The sequence below is a fragment of the Thamnophis elegans genome, chromosome 4, assembly GCF_009769535.1.
Source record: "Thamnophis elegans isolate rThaEle1 chromosome 4, rThaEle1.pri, whole genome shotgun sequence".
NCBI lineage: Eukaryota > Metazoa > Chordata > Lepidosauria > Squamata > Colubridae > Thamnophis > Thamnophis elegans.
This window is the reverse complement of record NC_045544.1, coordinates 117,204,378-117,221,269: the sequence shown is the minus strand read 5'-3', so window position 1 is coordinate 117,221,269 and position 16,892 is coordinate 117,204,378. Positions and strand designations below refer to the sequence as shown.

Here is a 16,892-nt window from a genome sequence, read left to right as displayed (position 1 = left end):
GGGAATCTTATCCTCTCCCAACTATCAAGGCAACATTCTGTTACTACCTAATTACTTCACTTCCCCATTGCCCCATTTCCCTTACTTTTACTCACTGAGTGACTTTACTGCAAGCTCTCTTGCTTTATTTCATATGCATTTCATCTGTTTTATTATTTATTGCTATACATGAATATAGCAGATCTATACCCCACCTTTCCTTAAAGAGCTCAAAGAAGCACTTGTGCCACCATTTTTTCCTTCAATATGGGCCCTATAGCATACATTGAAGTGAGAGCAGAGTTTCTATGGTTGAAACTGGCCTTGATTTTTGTCCCATTTCCCTCTTCCCCCTGGACTAGCCCAGTATCTTAGCTGCTGCACCACATTGGCTTTCTAGGAAGTTTGAAGTACTCCTATTTTTCTTCATTAAGAAGTTAATGAAGTTAAACTTTGCTTTCCACTTTGAGCAGCCAGGAGTGTTTACTGGCATAGCAGTTGGACCTGTTTCTGAGGGTTGGATGTGGAAAAGTGCTTTGCTCCCTCACATCTAATACAATCTCTTTATTTTAGGTATTGGCTCTTCTCCGATGAAGTTCCTGGCTTATTCATAGAGAAGGGTTGGGTGCATGATGGTATCGATTATACTTTTACACCTCCAAGTGAGGAGGAGGAGGAAGAAGAGGAGGAGGAAGAGGACGAGGAGGAGGAAGAAGATTACCAGCAAGGTAATCTTGATTACTTCTTATTTGGTATATGTGAAACAAGTGAAATGCCTATACTGTTGTTGTAAGTATCAAATATAAAATCCCTTTATTAGACAATTTGTCTTTCTTTTGGATTAGTCCATTTTGGTAGAACCATGTTCGTATCATAGGAAAGTAAACCTTTTCATTCAGCTACATAGACATCATATATTGTATTTACGTTTCAAATATTAAATATTTATATTTAACATTCATATTCAATAACTGCTATGTTCCTTAAAATAATCACTAAATATTTTTCTCTAGATAATGCTTTTCATTAAGATCTTTTTGTTCAGTCAGTTTATCTTTATGATAGGATTTATATGGAAAGGAGTGCTATAATCGAGGGACTTCAGATAAAATGGTGACGTAAATCATGTTGCAGTCTGTTATCTCCTCCCCCAAAAAGCAAGCCAGATTGCCCTGTAGAAATTGCAGTACAGTATCTTGTGAAATGCAGGTATACTGTGTCTCTGATAGGTAGGACTTCCAATTTTGCACCATTTCTGTCTGACCTTTTGCTTAGCATTATGTATTTTTTTAAGGAAAATACTAATTTATGTGTTTTCCACACATGCATGGACACCCCTCCAGTATTTTTACTTCCCATGAATTACCTGTTGAGCCATTGGTATAATGATGCAGGCTTTCTGGACAAAATTGCAGCAATTGGAATTTGATTTACATTTAGTAACAAACTGAAGAAGCATATCGTTTAAATTTTACACACTTTATAGGTAGCTAAAATATATATTTCAATTGGCCAGACGTAGTAAAATTGGAAAACAATGGAATGCATGGTGTAATTTTTAATATCTCAATTCTTATAAATGAGGTTATTTGTTAAGATATTATTAAATGTAGTTTGCTTCCTATAATTCCAATTAAAGGAACATACAATGTTAAAAAGTGCACTAACACAATAAAGCTGTGCATTTAAACATCTATGCTTTCCCTGGATGGTTACAAAATAGCTTAATTAGATGTTGTGAGGCTTTGTTTTATAAAGTAGCGATGGAAACCATGCAAATAAATTGTTTTGCTACTTATGCTTACTATGTTTACAGACCCACAGGAAAACTTGGTGGAAGGCAGCGTTTTGAACACCCCACAAGGGATCCTGCATATTCCAGAAATACCTGTTGAGACATCAGTACCAAAGCAGGGACAGAACCTGTGGTGAGTCCCCATACCTATCAACAAAAAAATTGGGTGGGGAATAATATATGATATATTTCTATTCTCATACCATCTATTCACAATTGAAATTTGGGTATTTAGATTTTTGGAGAAGTATTCAGAATGTTCTGGATTGCTATACACATGTTTACATTATTTCCTTCTGGAGTAATGGATCATTATGCAGAATAGAAAAGAGTAAAATTTAATAATAAAAAGGAATTAAGCAAGAAATGTCAGTTGGTCTTACCTGAATTGCATGTCTCAAAGGTGGTGTGGGAGTAGTCACAACTGTGTCCCGGAGACTGAGGTAAATCTTGAGGCCACACCTCCGCTCCTCCTCCTGACTTTCCCAGATTAACCGATGGTCCGTTGCAGAGAAACCTGGGAAGGAAGGGACAAAGAAACCACACACACACATCCTTCCTGCCCGGTCCCTGACCGACCATAACTGAACTAGCTCAGGCCCCTAGCGCGGGGCGCCCTAATGGGTGGGAAATGACTACCTTCGAGACGTGCAGTTCAGGTAAGACCAACTGACAGTTTCTGAAGTGAGGCGTGGGAGAAGTCACAACTGGGACATACCAAAGCTAGATATCCTTGGGAGGAAATCACTGGGCCTGCCCCCCCCCCCCCCCGAGACTCCAGGACTCCCTGAAGAAACTTCCTCCCGAAGGCCGCCTCCGCGGAGGCATATGCATCCAGCCAGTAGTGCCTGATGAAGGGCAAGGGAGAGGACCAGGCGGCAGCTCTGCAGATCTCCTCGATGGGCACCTGGGTGGCCCAGGCCACTGAGGTAGCAGAACTATCTCTAATGCCCTGTGGAAGGGAGAGTTGATTTGGGGCAGGAAGGCGGGGGTCCAGCCTGAGGACAACCCGGTTGCAAGTGGTTGTGAAGTCATGGTTGCATGGACCAGGGGTCTGTGGCACAACATTTTATAATGGACAGAAATGGTTTACAGGCTGTATATAAAGCAACCATTCTGGGCCTGTTGTAATTTTGAATGGCTGTTAATCGATCGGTTGTAAATCAAGAACTACCTATAGTTTCAGTGACCATTACCATTTAATTGTTTTAGAAACTGATATATTTTGAAAACAGTTTATCATGCATTGAATTTGTAACAGATTGAAGCATAACAAAGATTCAAACTAGAATTAAAGAGAAATTTTCTGTCAGTGAGAACAATTAATCAGTGGAACAGCTTGCCTCCAGATGTTGTGGCTGTTCTTTAAAACAAGATTGGACAGCCATTTGCCCAGAAATGTATGGGGCCTACCCTTAAGCAGGGGGTTAGGCTAGAAAACCTCCAAGGTCCCATCCAACTCTCTCATTCTATATTCTGATTTGTGAGTGTTGTGTCATAAAATTTAAATCTAAAAATCTTTAATTAGAATGCTTGGTTTAAACAACTGTTGATTCAGAATTTTGTCAAAATGTAGATTATTACAAACTTTTATTTTGAAGAGTGCCAAAGATCCATTCCTGCTTGCAGAACATTTTGTTGTGTGCTTCTTTGAAGTCCTCGTTTTTCCAGAGCTATGCATTTGTTTACCAGTAGGGGGCAGGAATAGTATAATTTGTCCAATGAAATAGGTGTCCAAATGCTGAGTTATGTGATTCTTAATTTTACTTCCAAAGGTCATTAAAATGCTAAACTGCATATCTAAAATAGTACAGGTAGCCCTTGACTTACGATCATAAATTGGGACTGGAATTTTGTTTACTAAATGATGCTGTTATAAAGTGAGATGTCGCATATGACCCAGTAGCCAGGCCTAGTCTGCTTTGTCAGGAGTGGGAGCAAGAAGCTGGCATGGATGGGGGAGAGATAGGTGAGTCGGGGAGTTGCAGTACTTCTGTGGTCATAAGTGCGAGCAGGCTGCCAAATCCCAGGATTTTGATCCATGATCATGGGGGCATGGGTATAACATGGGTTGTGAGTTCCTTCATTTAAAATTGTCATAATTTCAAACAGTCACTGAATGAATGGTTATAAGTCAAGGATTACCTGTAACCCAGCTAAATTCATTGCAGTATTTTGTAAGACTTTATTATAAAATGTTACATGTGTATAAACCATCATATCCTTAAAACAGATACAGATTTTTTTTTATAATATAGAAACCTCATAAGGGCCTAAATAAATAGTTGGTTTGAAATAGTGAGATGGTAATTTATCTGGCATGGTTGAAACATTTGTAGTTCAGGGTGTCTTTTATTGTATTACTGTCACTGAAAGTATTGAACAAGTTATCCTGTCTTCCAGGTTTCTCTGTGACAGTCTGAAAGAGTTGGACGAACTGCTAGCCTGCTTGCATTCCCATGGGATAAGAGAGAGCCAGTTGAAAGATCAGTTACAGATCAGGTGAGGCTTCCTCTTCACTTGCTGCAAAACTACATGGCACTTGTATACGCATACTGAAAATACAATGGATTTCTGAAATTGTTCAATAAATGATTTTTGCCTTTATCTGTTAGTGAAATTCTATGGCTTCGTCACTTCAATGCCAGCAGCCTACATAATGACAGTTTGGAAGAAGAAATAGTTTACAGGAAAGCTGATTGTTATTGTTTTGGGGTAAATCTTTTGCTTATGGGCAAAACATTCGAGAAGTTTCATAATGATGCTTCAAGTACAGCTTAAATTTTTCCAGAACGTTTTTAAAAGCCATAGCTGTACAAAAGGATTAGCTTCTGCTTTCCAAAAGACATTTCATACTTTTTAGCAAGCTTGAATAAACAATTTAACTGAAGCACTAGTATAAAATAACCTTTTGCAGGGCTGCAAAAACATTTAGCATTCCTAAGCGTCAGCATTTGATTTCTGGACCAAGCAGTACTTTGGTTACTCCGTGCTTGCAGTTTGGATGAGCTATAAATTTTCAGCTTATAGCATTTTGCAGAACTTACAGCCTACATCTCTTAATTGTTTCCACCCTGGCTCATGAAGGTAGAAGTTATCCACTAAGTTATCTCCTCCTCCTCCTCTCAGGTATCAAGATATCCTGCATTCCATTCATTTGGCTCGGAAACAGAACCCAGGTCTGAAGTCGTGTGATGGCAGCCAGGAATTGCTAAACTTCTTGCGCAGTGATGTTATTGAAGTTGCCACACGGTTGCAGAAAGGAGGTCTGGGATATGTCAGTGAGGGAGAATTTGAAGCCAGGGTGAGTGGTAATACTGATGTAGACACATGGGGAAATATTTGAACAATGTGTCCAATTCTAAAGTATAGTGAATGCCTTATTAACTCCAGATCTTGAATTCTGAACATCCCTTAAAATGTGCCACTTTGCTCTGAAACTCTTCTGGAGTGTTTTATTTTAAATACAGGTAGTTCTCACCTTACAAACTATTAGTTTAGTGGCATTCAAGGAAGTGGAAGATTGAAATAGCACCTGAAATGGATAATATACTCAGGTTCTGTGGATAGTTGACATGTTATTTAGCAAAGTTGGGTTTAAAATTGATAAAACACTGTAGTAGAGTAGTATCTAAAGTATGCTGGGTGCCATTTAAGAGTTCTAAAGTGCTGTTTTTTACTTGTTTTACAACTAGAGTTTTGCCTACAATACTGTAGACCTATTTGTTTAAGCGGACGTTTTCTCATCTGACAAATGGAAGCAGAAGTATATGGATAAGAAAGGGAAAGTCCTGCACATGCTACAAATAAATAATATCAATGTTTCTCTTCTTAGGTCTGTTCATTGGAGAGCCTAAAAGATTTTGGGGAGTGTGTGATTGCTCTGCAGGCCAGTGTCATCAAGAAGTTTCTGCAAGGCTTCATGGCTCCTAAACAGAAGAGAAGAAAACATCAAGGAGAAGATGCTGTTGCCAAGGCTGAGGAAGTTGATGAAGAGAAGAAAGTAGCAGAAGAAGCCAAGGTCTTGATTATTGTAGATATAAGCTAAACATCTCTGGACTGAAAAGGCAACAATGCCTGGACAGATTGCATGAAGTTGTTGCTACAGATGTAGGCTGTTGGAGCTTGAATTTATTGGTGTTACTTCATGGCAGGGCCTTGCTTTCTACAGCAAGAGAGGCTGCATCTTCTCTCGTTGCAATTTAAAAAAGAACCCCTTAAATGGAAAGCAGAAGCTGCTGTCCTTTGAGTCTGCTACAAAAAGACTCAAAGCCTATAATTTATGAAAGGCTGTCATTCTTGCCTACGATCAGTGTTTTCCGATAGACATGAATACCATCTAACATGAGATGATAATTCTTTGCGGTCATTCTCGGTATATTTTTAATGGAGAGACTTCCTTAAGAAATGGACACCATTTTCAACATATGAAAAGTACAATCTTTGTTTCAAATTTACAAACGTTTGTTTACCTTTCAAAATGACTCCTGATTATTTTTATTCTAGAAGTGTCCATTGAGAACAGCTGCTTCTTTTTGGCTGTTTTTTGCTATTGTATAGTTGTCTGACTTGTATGTTGTCATCTGTTCCTCCTCTTCCCTTAACTTGGCCAGTGTTGTGACTGATGTTTATATGACCAAATGCATTGTCTTGCTTCCAAGAGAATGGAGGCTATAGTGATTAGAAAGAATCAATGCAGCCAGGCCTGAGGGACAAAATGTTACCGACTTCACTGCCCTTTTCATTGTAGTTCCGTGGCTGCATATGGTAGGGTTTTTTTGTCCTTTAATATCTGACGCACATGGTAGAGTACAGGACATTATAAATTGCTTCTCTGTGGGTTAGTGAATTTGCACTACACCATTAAGTGGTCCCTTACCTTACTTTTGAATTACTATTCACCCAAGTCTTGCTTTCCTTGTTCCTCTCTCCCCTAAGGCCTAAGATAGTGAAACCTTCTGACTTATACTGAGATCCTAGGGCTGCGATGGCGAACCTTGCCTGTTTGTCTTCTAGATTTCTGCCATGCATGTGCATGCGAGGATTAGCTGTCCTTCGCATATGTGGCAGTGCCAAAAAACTATGTGCACCAGAACCTGGAAGTTCAGCTTTTCTGGAACACAGCCCTGACGAGCGTGCTTATATGCACATGATGTTTCCGCATGATTTTTAAGGCACTTGGTGCCAAAAAGATTCACCATCACTGTCCTAGCGGGATACCACTGACCCTTATTTTGTAGGAAAGTCATCCTGAGTGCATTGATTTCTTTTTCCAGTTTGTGGAAGCAAAAGCTGCCAAGAGCTTCACGTTTTCTTTGGCCCAGTATGATAGCACCAAATCTCTAGGAGTAGGTCTTTGGAAAGCTAATGTGTCTGAGAAGCAAGCATTCTGAGCATTCCAAGGGAAAAAAAGACTATAATCCTAGCTACTTCTCGATCCAGGTCTATCCCAATGAGCAATGAGGAGGGAATTCTAGACTGGTGTGAAATTTTGTTTTCTTAGCCGTCCGGTTTACTCGGCATTTCCTTGGATTCAGTGGGAGGGGAATGTGCAACTCTGCAGAAATAGATGGTTTTATTTGACTCCTGAACTGCTATTAACAGCAGAGCTCAGCCATTTCTTGAGACATTCAATTCCCTTTACTAGGAGATTATTAATTCGGGTGCTCTAAGATTTGCCCATGTTTTCTATTTAATGCAGTAACAGGTTTATATTTCTAGAGAGGGCTGTGTATCCTCTAAATGGCCATTATTTGAAAGTTTATTTGAATTTGCTCATTTCCATGTTCTTTTCTTGTGATAGAACTGCAAAGCAATTAGCACCTGAGCATAGTTATTCAAAAGATCCTTGTGTTTGAGCATCTTTATTTGACTCTGGTAGCCACTGATATGCTGCTTGTCCGTCATGTTTTACCCTCCTTTGTTATAGTGCTGTTATATATGTTGTCATATACAGTATCTTGTCCGAAGTCTCCACTAGAGGGCAGCCTAGCAAGTCCTTGCCTCCCCAGCTGTCCCTAGAGTTAACAGCTAAAGTTCTACTGTCTGTTTCTCTTTGATGGGCAAGAATTTAGTTCAGATTTCAAAGTCAAGAATGCAGCTGGTTTCAAGCTGGCCATGTGAAGTTGAACAAGAGTTATGAGCTTCTGAGGCTCCGGGGGAGAAGAATTTTTAGTAGTGCCTAAAAGATAGCTGCTGTGAATTCTAGGGAATGATCACAAAATGCCTTCCAATTGCTGGGAGTTTGGCCCTAAGGTCCTTGTTTTACCCCCTAGGTTGCTTCAGCTGTGGAGAAATGGAAAGTGGCAATCCGTGAGGCACAAACCTTCTCACGGATGCACGTGCTGCTTGGTATGTTGGATGCTTGCATCAAGTGGGACATGTCTGCAGAAAATGCTAGATGCAAAGTGTGTCGCAAGAAAGGTGGGTATTTCAGACTTTGAATCAACTGCAAGACTTCTAATATTGTCAAAGCCTTGAAAGGAAGATATCCTGTGAATACATAAAGTGATTGCCCTCCCAGTCCCCCAGAAAAAGATATAGGTACCCACTGTTCTATATTTTTTTTCCAGGTTTTCATTATGTTTTTGTCCCTCAAGGAGCTTAGTGTACAGTATACATTGAGATAGGAAGCGCTTTTTTGACTACTTGATCCAATGTTCTATTTGGAGTTTTGAAAACATTGTGTAACTGTGCAATACAAAATGCCTCCTATAGTGAGTAAACTGGTGAGTTTTTACCTGCAATCATCTGGTTCCCCAGGATACCTTTTAACTATCTCAGCTTTTTTTTGCTTTTTTTAGTAGATGGGCAGATTTCCAAAGAATTGAGCTATAGCCATCTACCAAGGACAATCCTGTCAAAGGCTGTTCCCCAACATACTTGCTTGTTTATTACTCTTCTTTGTTCTTTGAATTACTAGATTGTTTTTGCCCTGTTCCCTCAGGTGAGGATGACAAACTCATCCTGTGTGATGAATGCAACAAAGCTTTCCACCTGTTTTGCTTGAGACCAGCCCTCTATGATATCCCAGAAGGAGAATGGCAGTGCCCTGCTTGCCAGCCCTCAATGGCCAGGCGGAGCTCTCGGGGCAGGTAAGAATTATTTGGTTTGCAGAGGTGCCTTTAACAGAAAGGCACTTCATCTGAACATATTTGCCCATATCCTCTTACTCTATATTAGGTTCGCTGAACTGGGTATAGCAGGATTTGTATGCCATTCCTAGCTATTTTGGACATTACATTATAGCTATATAAAATAAACAGGCATTGGTGTGTGTGTGTATTATATATTCATATTCTATCAGTTGAGTGCATTTGTTGTTTTGGCTGCTGCTTAGGCCAGCTTGTCTTCATTAGATATAACATGGAATGCAAATATGAAGCCTGTATACAAAGTACAGTCCTGTGGAATGGCTTTGAGGGGAAAGCAGGATTTTGACTATCAAATCTTTCCTCTAGAAACTATGCTGAAGACTCAGTTGAAGAGGAGAGTGAAACTGATGAAGATGAATCTGAGGAAGATGATGATGATGGGGAGGAAGAAGAGGAAGAAGGCTATGAGGTTGCTGGATTAAAATGTACGTTGCACTGAAATGAAAGGGCAAGAGGTCTTCCCTGAGGGATTGGACAGGTTCCTATCCTGTTCGTTTGACTCAGAGAATCTTTCCTGATTCCCACTCTCTAAACTGCAGCCAATGCGTGTCTTACTAGCAGTCCTGAGCTAGGAAGGTACTGCTGACTGTTTCGGGATCAGTTTTCTGATTTGTGATAGTTCCACATTGCTTGAAAAAAGTGAGCAGTGGGTACTTTGTCTTTTAAGGCAGTGTGTAATTGCAGTAAATCTACCACAACTTCAGACATTAAACTGTAGAGCCTTCTTAACTTTTGGATGGTGGCACCTAAAACTAGAAGAGTTATAAAGGTTCAAATTTCTGAACCAGCATTTTGTTATTGCCAAACTTAAACTGTAATTGGATTGTTGCAGAGTATCCTTGATCAAAATGGACTTATTCTGTGGATCCAGAATCTTTCTAGTTTTTTTTCTGAGATAGAGAGAAAGAGAGAGAGAAATAGATGGATAAAGCAAGCCCAAGGTAGTTTTCAGGTCAGTGGCACACAAAATCCGAATCCTGTGACAACATGCAGGACTTGCAAGAGGTTCAGAAATGCCACCACTATAAAGTTCATTGCCATTGCAGTAATTATCTACAGGTCAATGTCTTTGTAATATTCCTTGTTGTCATGGAACTCTGAAAGTCAAAAAGAATATTTTTCATATCAAAATTTATCTCTTAATGTATATGTCAGAACTATGCCTCACGCAAAAATAAAACTACTGCATCCAGATACCTGTGAAAAAAGCTTAAGTCTTACTTAAGTCTTAACACTGATCACTCTGAAGTACTTGTACTCTGGGGTTCAGCCCTTACTGCTTCCTGTAACAGTTTCATAGGTAAGTCATAATTATTTCCTGGTTAGGAAATGAAGCCCAGGAGAAAGAGACCTAAAGAAACAGACTCTGTTGATGTCTGAGGGACAGTGGCCCCTACTCTGGTGGCACCTGGTTCCCATTCAGAGCTGTCAGCATGTGAGCTTCTGCTTATAATTGCTGTCTAGATTTTTGTGGAGCCTTTTCCAATCTTGAAAGAATGCTCATCTATTACAAGTATTTATGTCTGCTTTTGAAGTTTGTTCAGGCTCCTTCCTGCCGGCCTGGCCAGGCCCAGGTGAGTGCCACTGTCACTAAAAATAAAGCCTGCGCCACAGCCACAGCTTTATGAGGCATTTAATTGGGAAAGGTCATGATGGAGAAATCTTTCATTTTGGCAAAGTACTGTTTAATCCTTGGTACAGCGTTGATCCAAAGTATTCTTACAGAGAATGTTGGACTGCCAGATATTTAGCACATGTTGCTCTCTCAACATAAGGGGAAGCAACCCTTAAACAGATGGTGTTCGTAACAGAAATAACTGCTGTATTGGACAGTGATGAATGAAAATTGTACCCTATTAAGTGTCTTTTCTGCTGTGGATTGAAAACTTGCTGTGAAGGTTGATTCTCCTTCATTACTTGGAGGGGGGGGACCTAGCATCCGCCGCTTGACATGAAATAGTCAGCAAGAGTATTTGCTGCAGTGAAGTTCTATTGTTCAAACTGTCTCCTTGTCAGCTGGCAGGAGAAATCCAATACTCGGTGCATGCTGCTGAGGGGGCTTAGCAGCTGCCTTAACCCACTGTGTGGGCCACTTATGAATGCTTGGAATGATACTTAGCTCAGCCAATCACTCTTTTCTGGTGAACATATGATCAGCAGAGAAATGAAAGCAGAGTCTCTGGGGCATCCTGTAAACCTGTTCTTGGCTTCTAGCATTGAGGTCTGATCAAGGAGCCAGCTGAATTAGAGAGCTGCTTTTGCATTGTCAACAGCGGAGCCTTTTGAGTCGAGTCAGGATGAGCAGGAATGGAAAAAGGGGGAGGGAAGCAGAGGGATAGCCCAACAGTTGAGAATGCTTTAGACCATGTAATCATTTTAATTGAATCGTGTATTTAAAAAAATCCTTGATAACAATGGGACCTCGGATCCTGAATGGCTCAGACCACAAACAATTTGGGTGCCAACTGAAAAACCTGCTAAATGTTTTACTCATGTCATGAACATATTCTTGGATGCCGAATAAACACAGCCATGGTGATTTCCCTTGCTATGGCATTTTTTGTGTGTGCGCACACATGCACAGTTTGTCTTGCTTCTGGTCACGACCAAATCGGGTGCCGACTGAAGTCCTGGAACAGATTATGGTCAGCCCCCGAGGTCCTACTGTATAGAGATATGTTTTTGGATCAAGAATAAAAAAACTTAAATTGATCACATGTGTTTCTGTCTTAGGAGAATGAAAGAGAAAAATGACCAACTAGTGCTCAAATAGCTTTTATAATGGTGGTTTTTTTTAAAACTGGTCATTTGTTTCCTATTAATTAGCAACCTTTATTCCTGGTAATAAGAATATCTGGAAATAGCAGGCAATGCCTTAGGAGTAGCTTGGAATCTTTCCTGGGCACAATGACTGGTTGCATCCCATTACCTTTCTGCCACTCCAGTATTAAATCATTCCACCCTCTCTAATTTACAGTAAGACCCAGGAAAGCAGCCAAGGGGAAGCAAGGTGGCATAGCAGCAGATCCTCCAAAGCGGGGCAGGCACCAAGGCAAGAAGCGAACACTCCATGCCACTCGAGCGTCCCGACAGCAGACGGCACCTGTCACTGAAACTGACATAGATGAGCTGGTAAGAGCTACCGATCTCTAGATAACATTTTTAGCAGTTAAAAGCAGAACAGGTGTCTCTATATCCGTCCTGCCTTCCTTTATCAAAGAAGCTCTTCCTTGTATACATTTACCTGATGTCTGCCTGTCTCTCGCCCTCCCTCCCAAGATTACCTGCTTCTCCCCCACCTTCCTTACTTGATTAGTGTTTAAAAGCTTTTAAATAGCCATGAGTCTCTAGGAAGTGATGAGGCCTGGAAGCTCATTGGTATGCTGGCAATGCAAAACACCACATCACTTCCAAGGCAGCTCTTAAGGACATTTGTTGCCTCTGCAGCCTGCCTGCCAAAAATTAATTCAGCTATCTTACATTTCACTTGACATTTAAAAGAAGAAAGCGTTGGGCTTTCATTTGAGAATTATTCTCCCCTACCCGTCTCCTGAAGTCTTGGATGGCTGAAACTGCAGCAATAGAACTTAGCCCCACAAAAATGGAGGAATTAACACCTTCCACTTGGGAGATGCTATGCTGTACAAAGTGGTTTGTGGTATCTAGTATGGGTCATATTTGCCTCCTTTTGTATTTGAAATCTAGAAACGCAAGTTTATAACTTCTTGCCAAGGTACAGTTTAGCATAAATGCTGTCTCTTGCTTTTTCTCTCTTTCGCATATTTCCCCTGCAATGATGCCAGGGAGGTAATTTTTCTCCCCTCAATTGTGTCACTTAAGAGAAGGCCTTCTGTGCCAGGAGGGAAAGGAGCTGGCCAGGGGCCTTGCTTTTGTCCTTCCTATACTGGTATTTGGTCTCAGTTCTTCAGGTTGCTTCCCTGTTCCGCTGCATGCTGTGCCTTACAAGCTCCCACCCACCAGTGCCTTGTTTGCTGGCGCCCTTCCTTGACTACCTGAAAGCACTTTGAAGAAGCTTATTGCCCCAAATAATCACTGAGCTGGGATCCTGCTGGTTTTCTGATTAGGGCTCCAAAACTGAAACTCAAACTAGGATGGAGGTATTCTTTGGCTGCCCCATCAAAGCTGCAGCAGCTGCCTGGTTTGTTTCATGCTTATTGCTGGTAGGATAGCAAGTCTTGAAAGTCTTTGTAGAATGGTTTCTCCGCTGTTTGCACCCCCACCCTGTTTTTTAGTAGGAAGCTTTGCCAAGCTTCCCATAGACAGACTGCTCTCCCCAGCTAGGAGCTCCTGGGCAGATTGCCAGTAATAGGCTCTTGTCACCAGGCACATTTTGCTTCATGGGGGTTCTGCCCTACATCATGAAAAGATCAATTCTTGTATGGTTTGGATCTGGGCTGTTCTGTGTTTCCTTTCTGACTGTCTTTGTAACACAGGTGCTTCAGACAAAGAAGATGTCTCGCAGGCAGGCCCTGGAACTGCAAAAATGCGAGGAAATCCTAAATAAACTTATCAAGTACCGGTTCAGCTGGCCTTTCAGGTGAGGCATCAGGAACAAATGGCAGGTCCCCACTCCTGCCCGTGTATGCTCAAACAGGGATAAAGAACATCAGAGAGCCTCTTCGTTCTTCCTCCCCCCTCCGGTTTGTGGTCTGTGTCTTCTGCCTATTTTATGCTAGTGGGCAGTTGAAAGAAACATGGATCATTCTTAACAGCCTCCCTCCAACTCAAGAAAGTGAATCCTGTGTTTTTCACACTTGGGGGACTTTAAAATGTGTACACTTTAATTCCTAAAATACCCCAACCAGCATCCACATATCTTAAAATTTACCAATGTAAAACAGTCTGCCCTGAATCATAGCATCCTGGCTTGATACTTGATTTAAAATAATCACTTGCGTGGGTACTCTGGCAAACAGGAAGGGCCTCTTTGCATCCATGCAATTTGAGTGGGAATAATGGATTAAATAAAGTGCTTTTTCACATAATTAACTCCACATATAGTAGTAAAAGGAAAAGTTTTTCATATCCTAAACATAGATATTGAAGTACTCTCTTTTAGGTAGTACTCTCTACACTAGGTAGACCAGGGGTGTCAAACTCAAGGGCTGGGGGCCAAATCCGGCCTGTAGGATGCTTAGTTCTGGCCCACAAGGCTGCCCTGGAAACAGCGAAGGATCAGCTCCCGGTACTTCTGCCAGTGAAAATGGAACTCAGGGAAGCCGCATCCACTTCGTTTTTGGCCATGACGGCCTTTTACAGCCCTCTGCCAGTGAAAAGAGAGGCCCGGGAAGGCTGCATGCTCCATTTTCACTGGCAGAGGGCTGCAGGAACCCATCGCAGTAGAAAATGGAGCCTCAAAGAGTGATGTTGAGCTGGCCATGCCCCCAACTACCACCCCCAGGTCCCCGAGTTCAAACACAACCCTGATGCAGCTCCCATTGAAATCGAGTTTGACACTCCTGAGGTAGACAGTATGGCCTACCCACTATTCTTTAACTCTCTTAGAGTTTGGGATTATATTTTGGCTGGATGATAATAGCTTTTTCTGAGTACATAGTGTGTTAAATCTTGTCGGTGTGATAAGATGGGGATGTGTGCCAGTGTCAGAAGCAAGGAAGGAACTAAAAACAGAAGCCTAGCACTTGGTTATCATAGAGGATGCCCTAACTAACCTTTGGCATTATCTTGTCAGGGAGCCAGTAACCACAGAAGAGGCAGAAGATTATTTTGAAGTGATCAGCAACCCCATGGACTTCCAGACAATGCAGAGCAAGTGCTCCTGTGGCAGCTACCGGTCTGTGCAGGATTTTCTCTCTGATATGAAGCAGGTCTTTGCCAATGCCGAGCAATACAACCAGAACGGCAGCCATGTCCTTACCTGCCTGGAGAAGACGGAACAATGTTTGATAGACATGTTACACAAACATCTGCCTGGCCACACGTACATGCGCCGGAAACGCAAGCGATCCTTTGTCCCGCCTGGTCAGGAATTCGGGGAAGCCGATGGGGACAGCGATCCTGAGGCCCTGGAGTACACGAGGCGGCGCAGGAGGAGGAAATGAAGGGCCCGGATGGGACACGCTCGGAGCAGGTCTCAGCAGGATCCGCTGCCCTGATGGAGTTCAGAGGTGAAAGCTGCTCAGCTTCACACTGTCCTCCCCCACCCCATTCCTCTCACCAGCTTTCCCGTGGGCTTGTTCTAATTGCTGTTAGCAACTAATCAACCAGCTGTCAACAGAAAAGTTGGATTTCTGATTCCTCAACTGTGCACATAGTCTGTGCAAATTAAGGAGACACGAGGGACGTGAGGATGAGTGGATGGAACCGCTTAACAGCTGAGGACGGTGCAGGTTTTCTCTGAAGGAGAGCTGCCCTCTTCCTCCCAATTCCTTCCTATTGGTCCTGAGGGGCAAGTGGGAGAAATGAGCTGCCAGTGCCACGTGTGTATTTATAACCTCCTACCCCACAAGCCCCCTCTCCATCTCCCCCCTGAGGAAGCCACCTTTTAGAACGGGCAAGCACTTACCTTTCTTAGCCAGTCACCTTTCACCAGCATCTTTATGCAGGCCAGCTTTTGGGGTGCTTATCGTTCTCCAGCCTCTCGGTGTGGGCAGCAGGGAGAGTTGTTTCCTCCTCACAGCACTTCCTGGCGCCAGGTGCGCAAGAACAAACAGTGTCATAAAACCCAAGAGTTTGGGGGGAAAGGACACTGGTTCTAACTTTATAAATCTTTTTTCTAGTTAAGGGAAGATTCTCCTGTCCAGCAGTGATCTTGTATAAAAACAAACACCGTGTAAGATAAAGTCGCCTTGACTTTAACGTGTATTGTACAGTTTCTATGAGGATGTGTTTGCTTTATATTCCTCCCCTCTATAACTCACTCGTTTTTTTCTTAGAGAAAGTAGTTGGAGTTGACCCAGGAAATCCGTCAGGATTGTACACTCTGTAGACTTGCTCTTGTCTCCTTTTATAGTCATATTGTCTCTAACCTGTCTCATTTCCGCCTTCCATTGCTGGGTTCCAGATCAGGCCGAAAGAGAGAGCCTGACCTTGCACACTAATGGCCCAGCCAGAGACAGGGGTCTGTGGAAGGGGGTCCCTTGGAAGCCTGGGCTACCTCACGAAGATTTTGTTCAGTTGAGGATTTCTGTTCGGCTTTCTGTCATTTCAAGACATACATTATTATTATCATTATTATTTTTTAGCTTTGTATTGGAAGCTGCATGGGGCTGTGAGAAGATGGAGTTTTCATTCTTGAAATGAATCCTGTCTCTCCGGCTTCTCTTTGCTGGAGCAAGGAGTATGTGATACCTAATAATCATAGCCTGGCATTATATCCTTGTCTTTTGGATTAACGCTTTTGAATTATTCCTACCACAAGAGCATCATCAGGTGTCCAAGGCCCGTTTTTGCTGCCAACATCGATCAATGCGATCCACCCCCATCTATTACTTTGTTATTTTCCCAACTTCTACATAATGGGACGTTTTTGGACTAATTTTTTTTTTTAAAAAAAGTTGTTTGGGGGAGGGGGATCTGCTAAGAGCTGTACTTGTAATAAATTGGAAATACAAAACCGAATTTTGTTTTTCTGCCTGCTTGAAGGTTCAGATCCTTGCTAGCCTGAAGACTTAAAAGTTGAGGGTCTTATTCTATAACTTTTTTTTTTTTTTTTTTTTACTTATTGTACATTTCTGGATAGGAGAATTCTAAAGCTGGCAAAACTGAAGCTTCCAATATTCAGGTAAATGCATTTTAGTTATTTGGACATCTAACCTGAAATCCTGGAGGAGCGTTATTCATGGGGTCACAATGGGTCGGACATGACTTCACGACTGACAACAACGTTGGGATGTCATTGCCAGCATATATGTTAAATGTGGGAGGTTCTCCTAAACCTATAGTGGGCCATAGTAGCTCTATAGAGCTCGCTGCCCTAGAAG

At 41.9% G+C, this 16,892-nt stretch overlaps 1 protein-coding gene across 1 annotated transcript in view; it reads left to right on the top strand.

Annotated features, from left to right (window-relative positions):
- Positions 1-16,540, top strand: part of BAZ1B (bromodomain adjacent to zinc finger domain 1B) — a 34,566-nt gene extending 18,026 nt beyond the window's left edge. The window contains exons 9-19 of the mRNA XM_032215076.1: positions 553-707; positions 1,796-1,907; positions 4,178-4,276; positions 4,904-5,078; positions 5,610-5,795; positions 8,050-8,197; positions 8,721-8,868; positions 9,235-9,353; positions 11,906-12,060; positions 13,383-13,486; positions 14,642-16,540. Coding sequence (XP_032070967.1) covers positions 553-707; positions 1,796-1,907; positions 4,178-4,276; positions 4,904-5,078; positions 5,610-5,795; positions 8,050-8,197; positions 8,721-8,868; positions 9,235-9,353; positions 11,906-12,060; positions 13,383-13,486; positions 14,642-15,011 — 1,771 coding nt within the window. The 3' untranslated portion in view covers positions 15,012-16,540. The remainder of the gene's footprint in view (positions 1-552; positions 708-1,795; positions 1,908-4,177; positions 4,277-4,903; positions 5,079-5,609; positions 5,796-8,049; positions 8,198-8,720; positions 8,869-9,234; positions 9,354-11,905; positions 12,061-13,382; positions 13,487-14,641) is intronic.
- Positions 16,541-16,892: the final 352 nt, after the last annotated feature.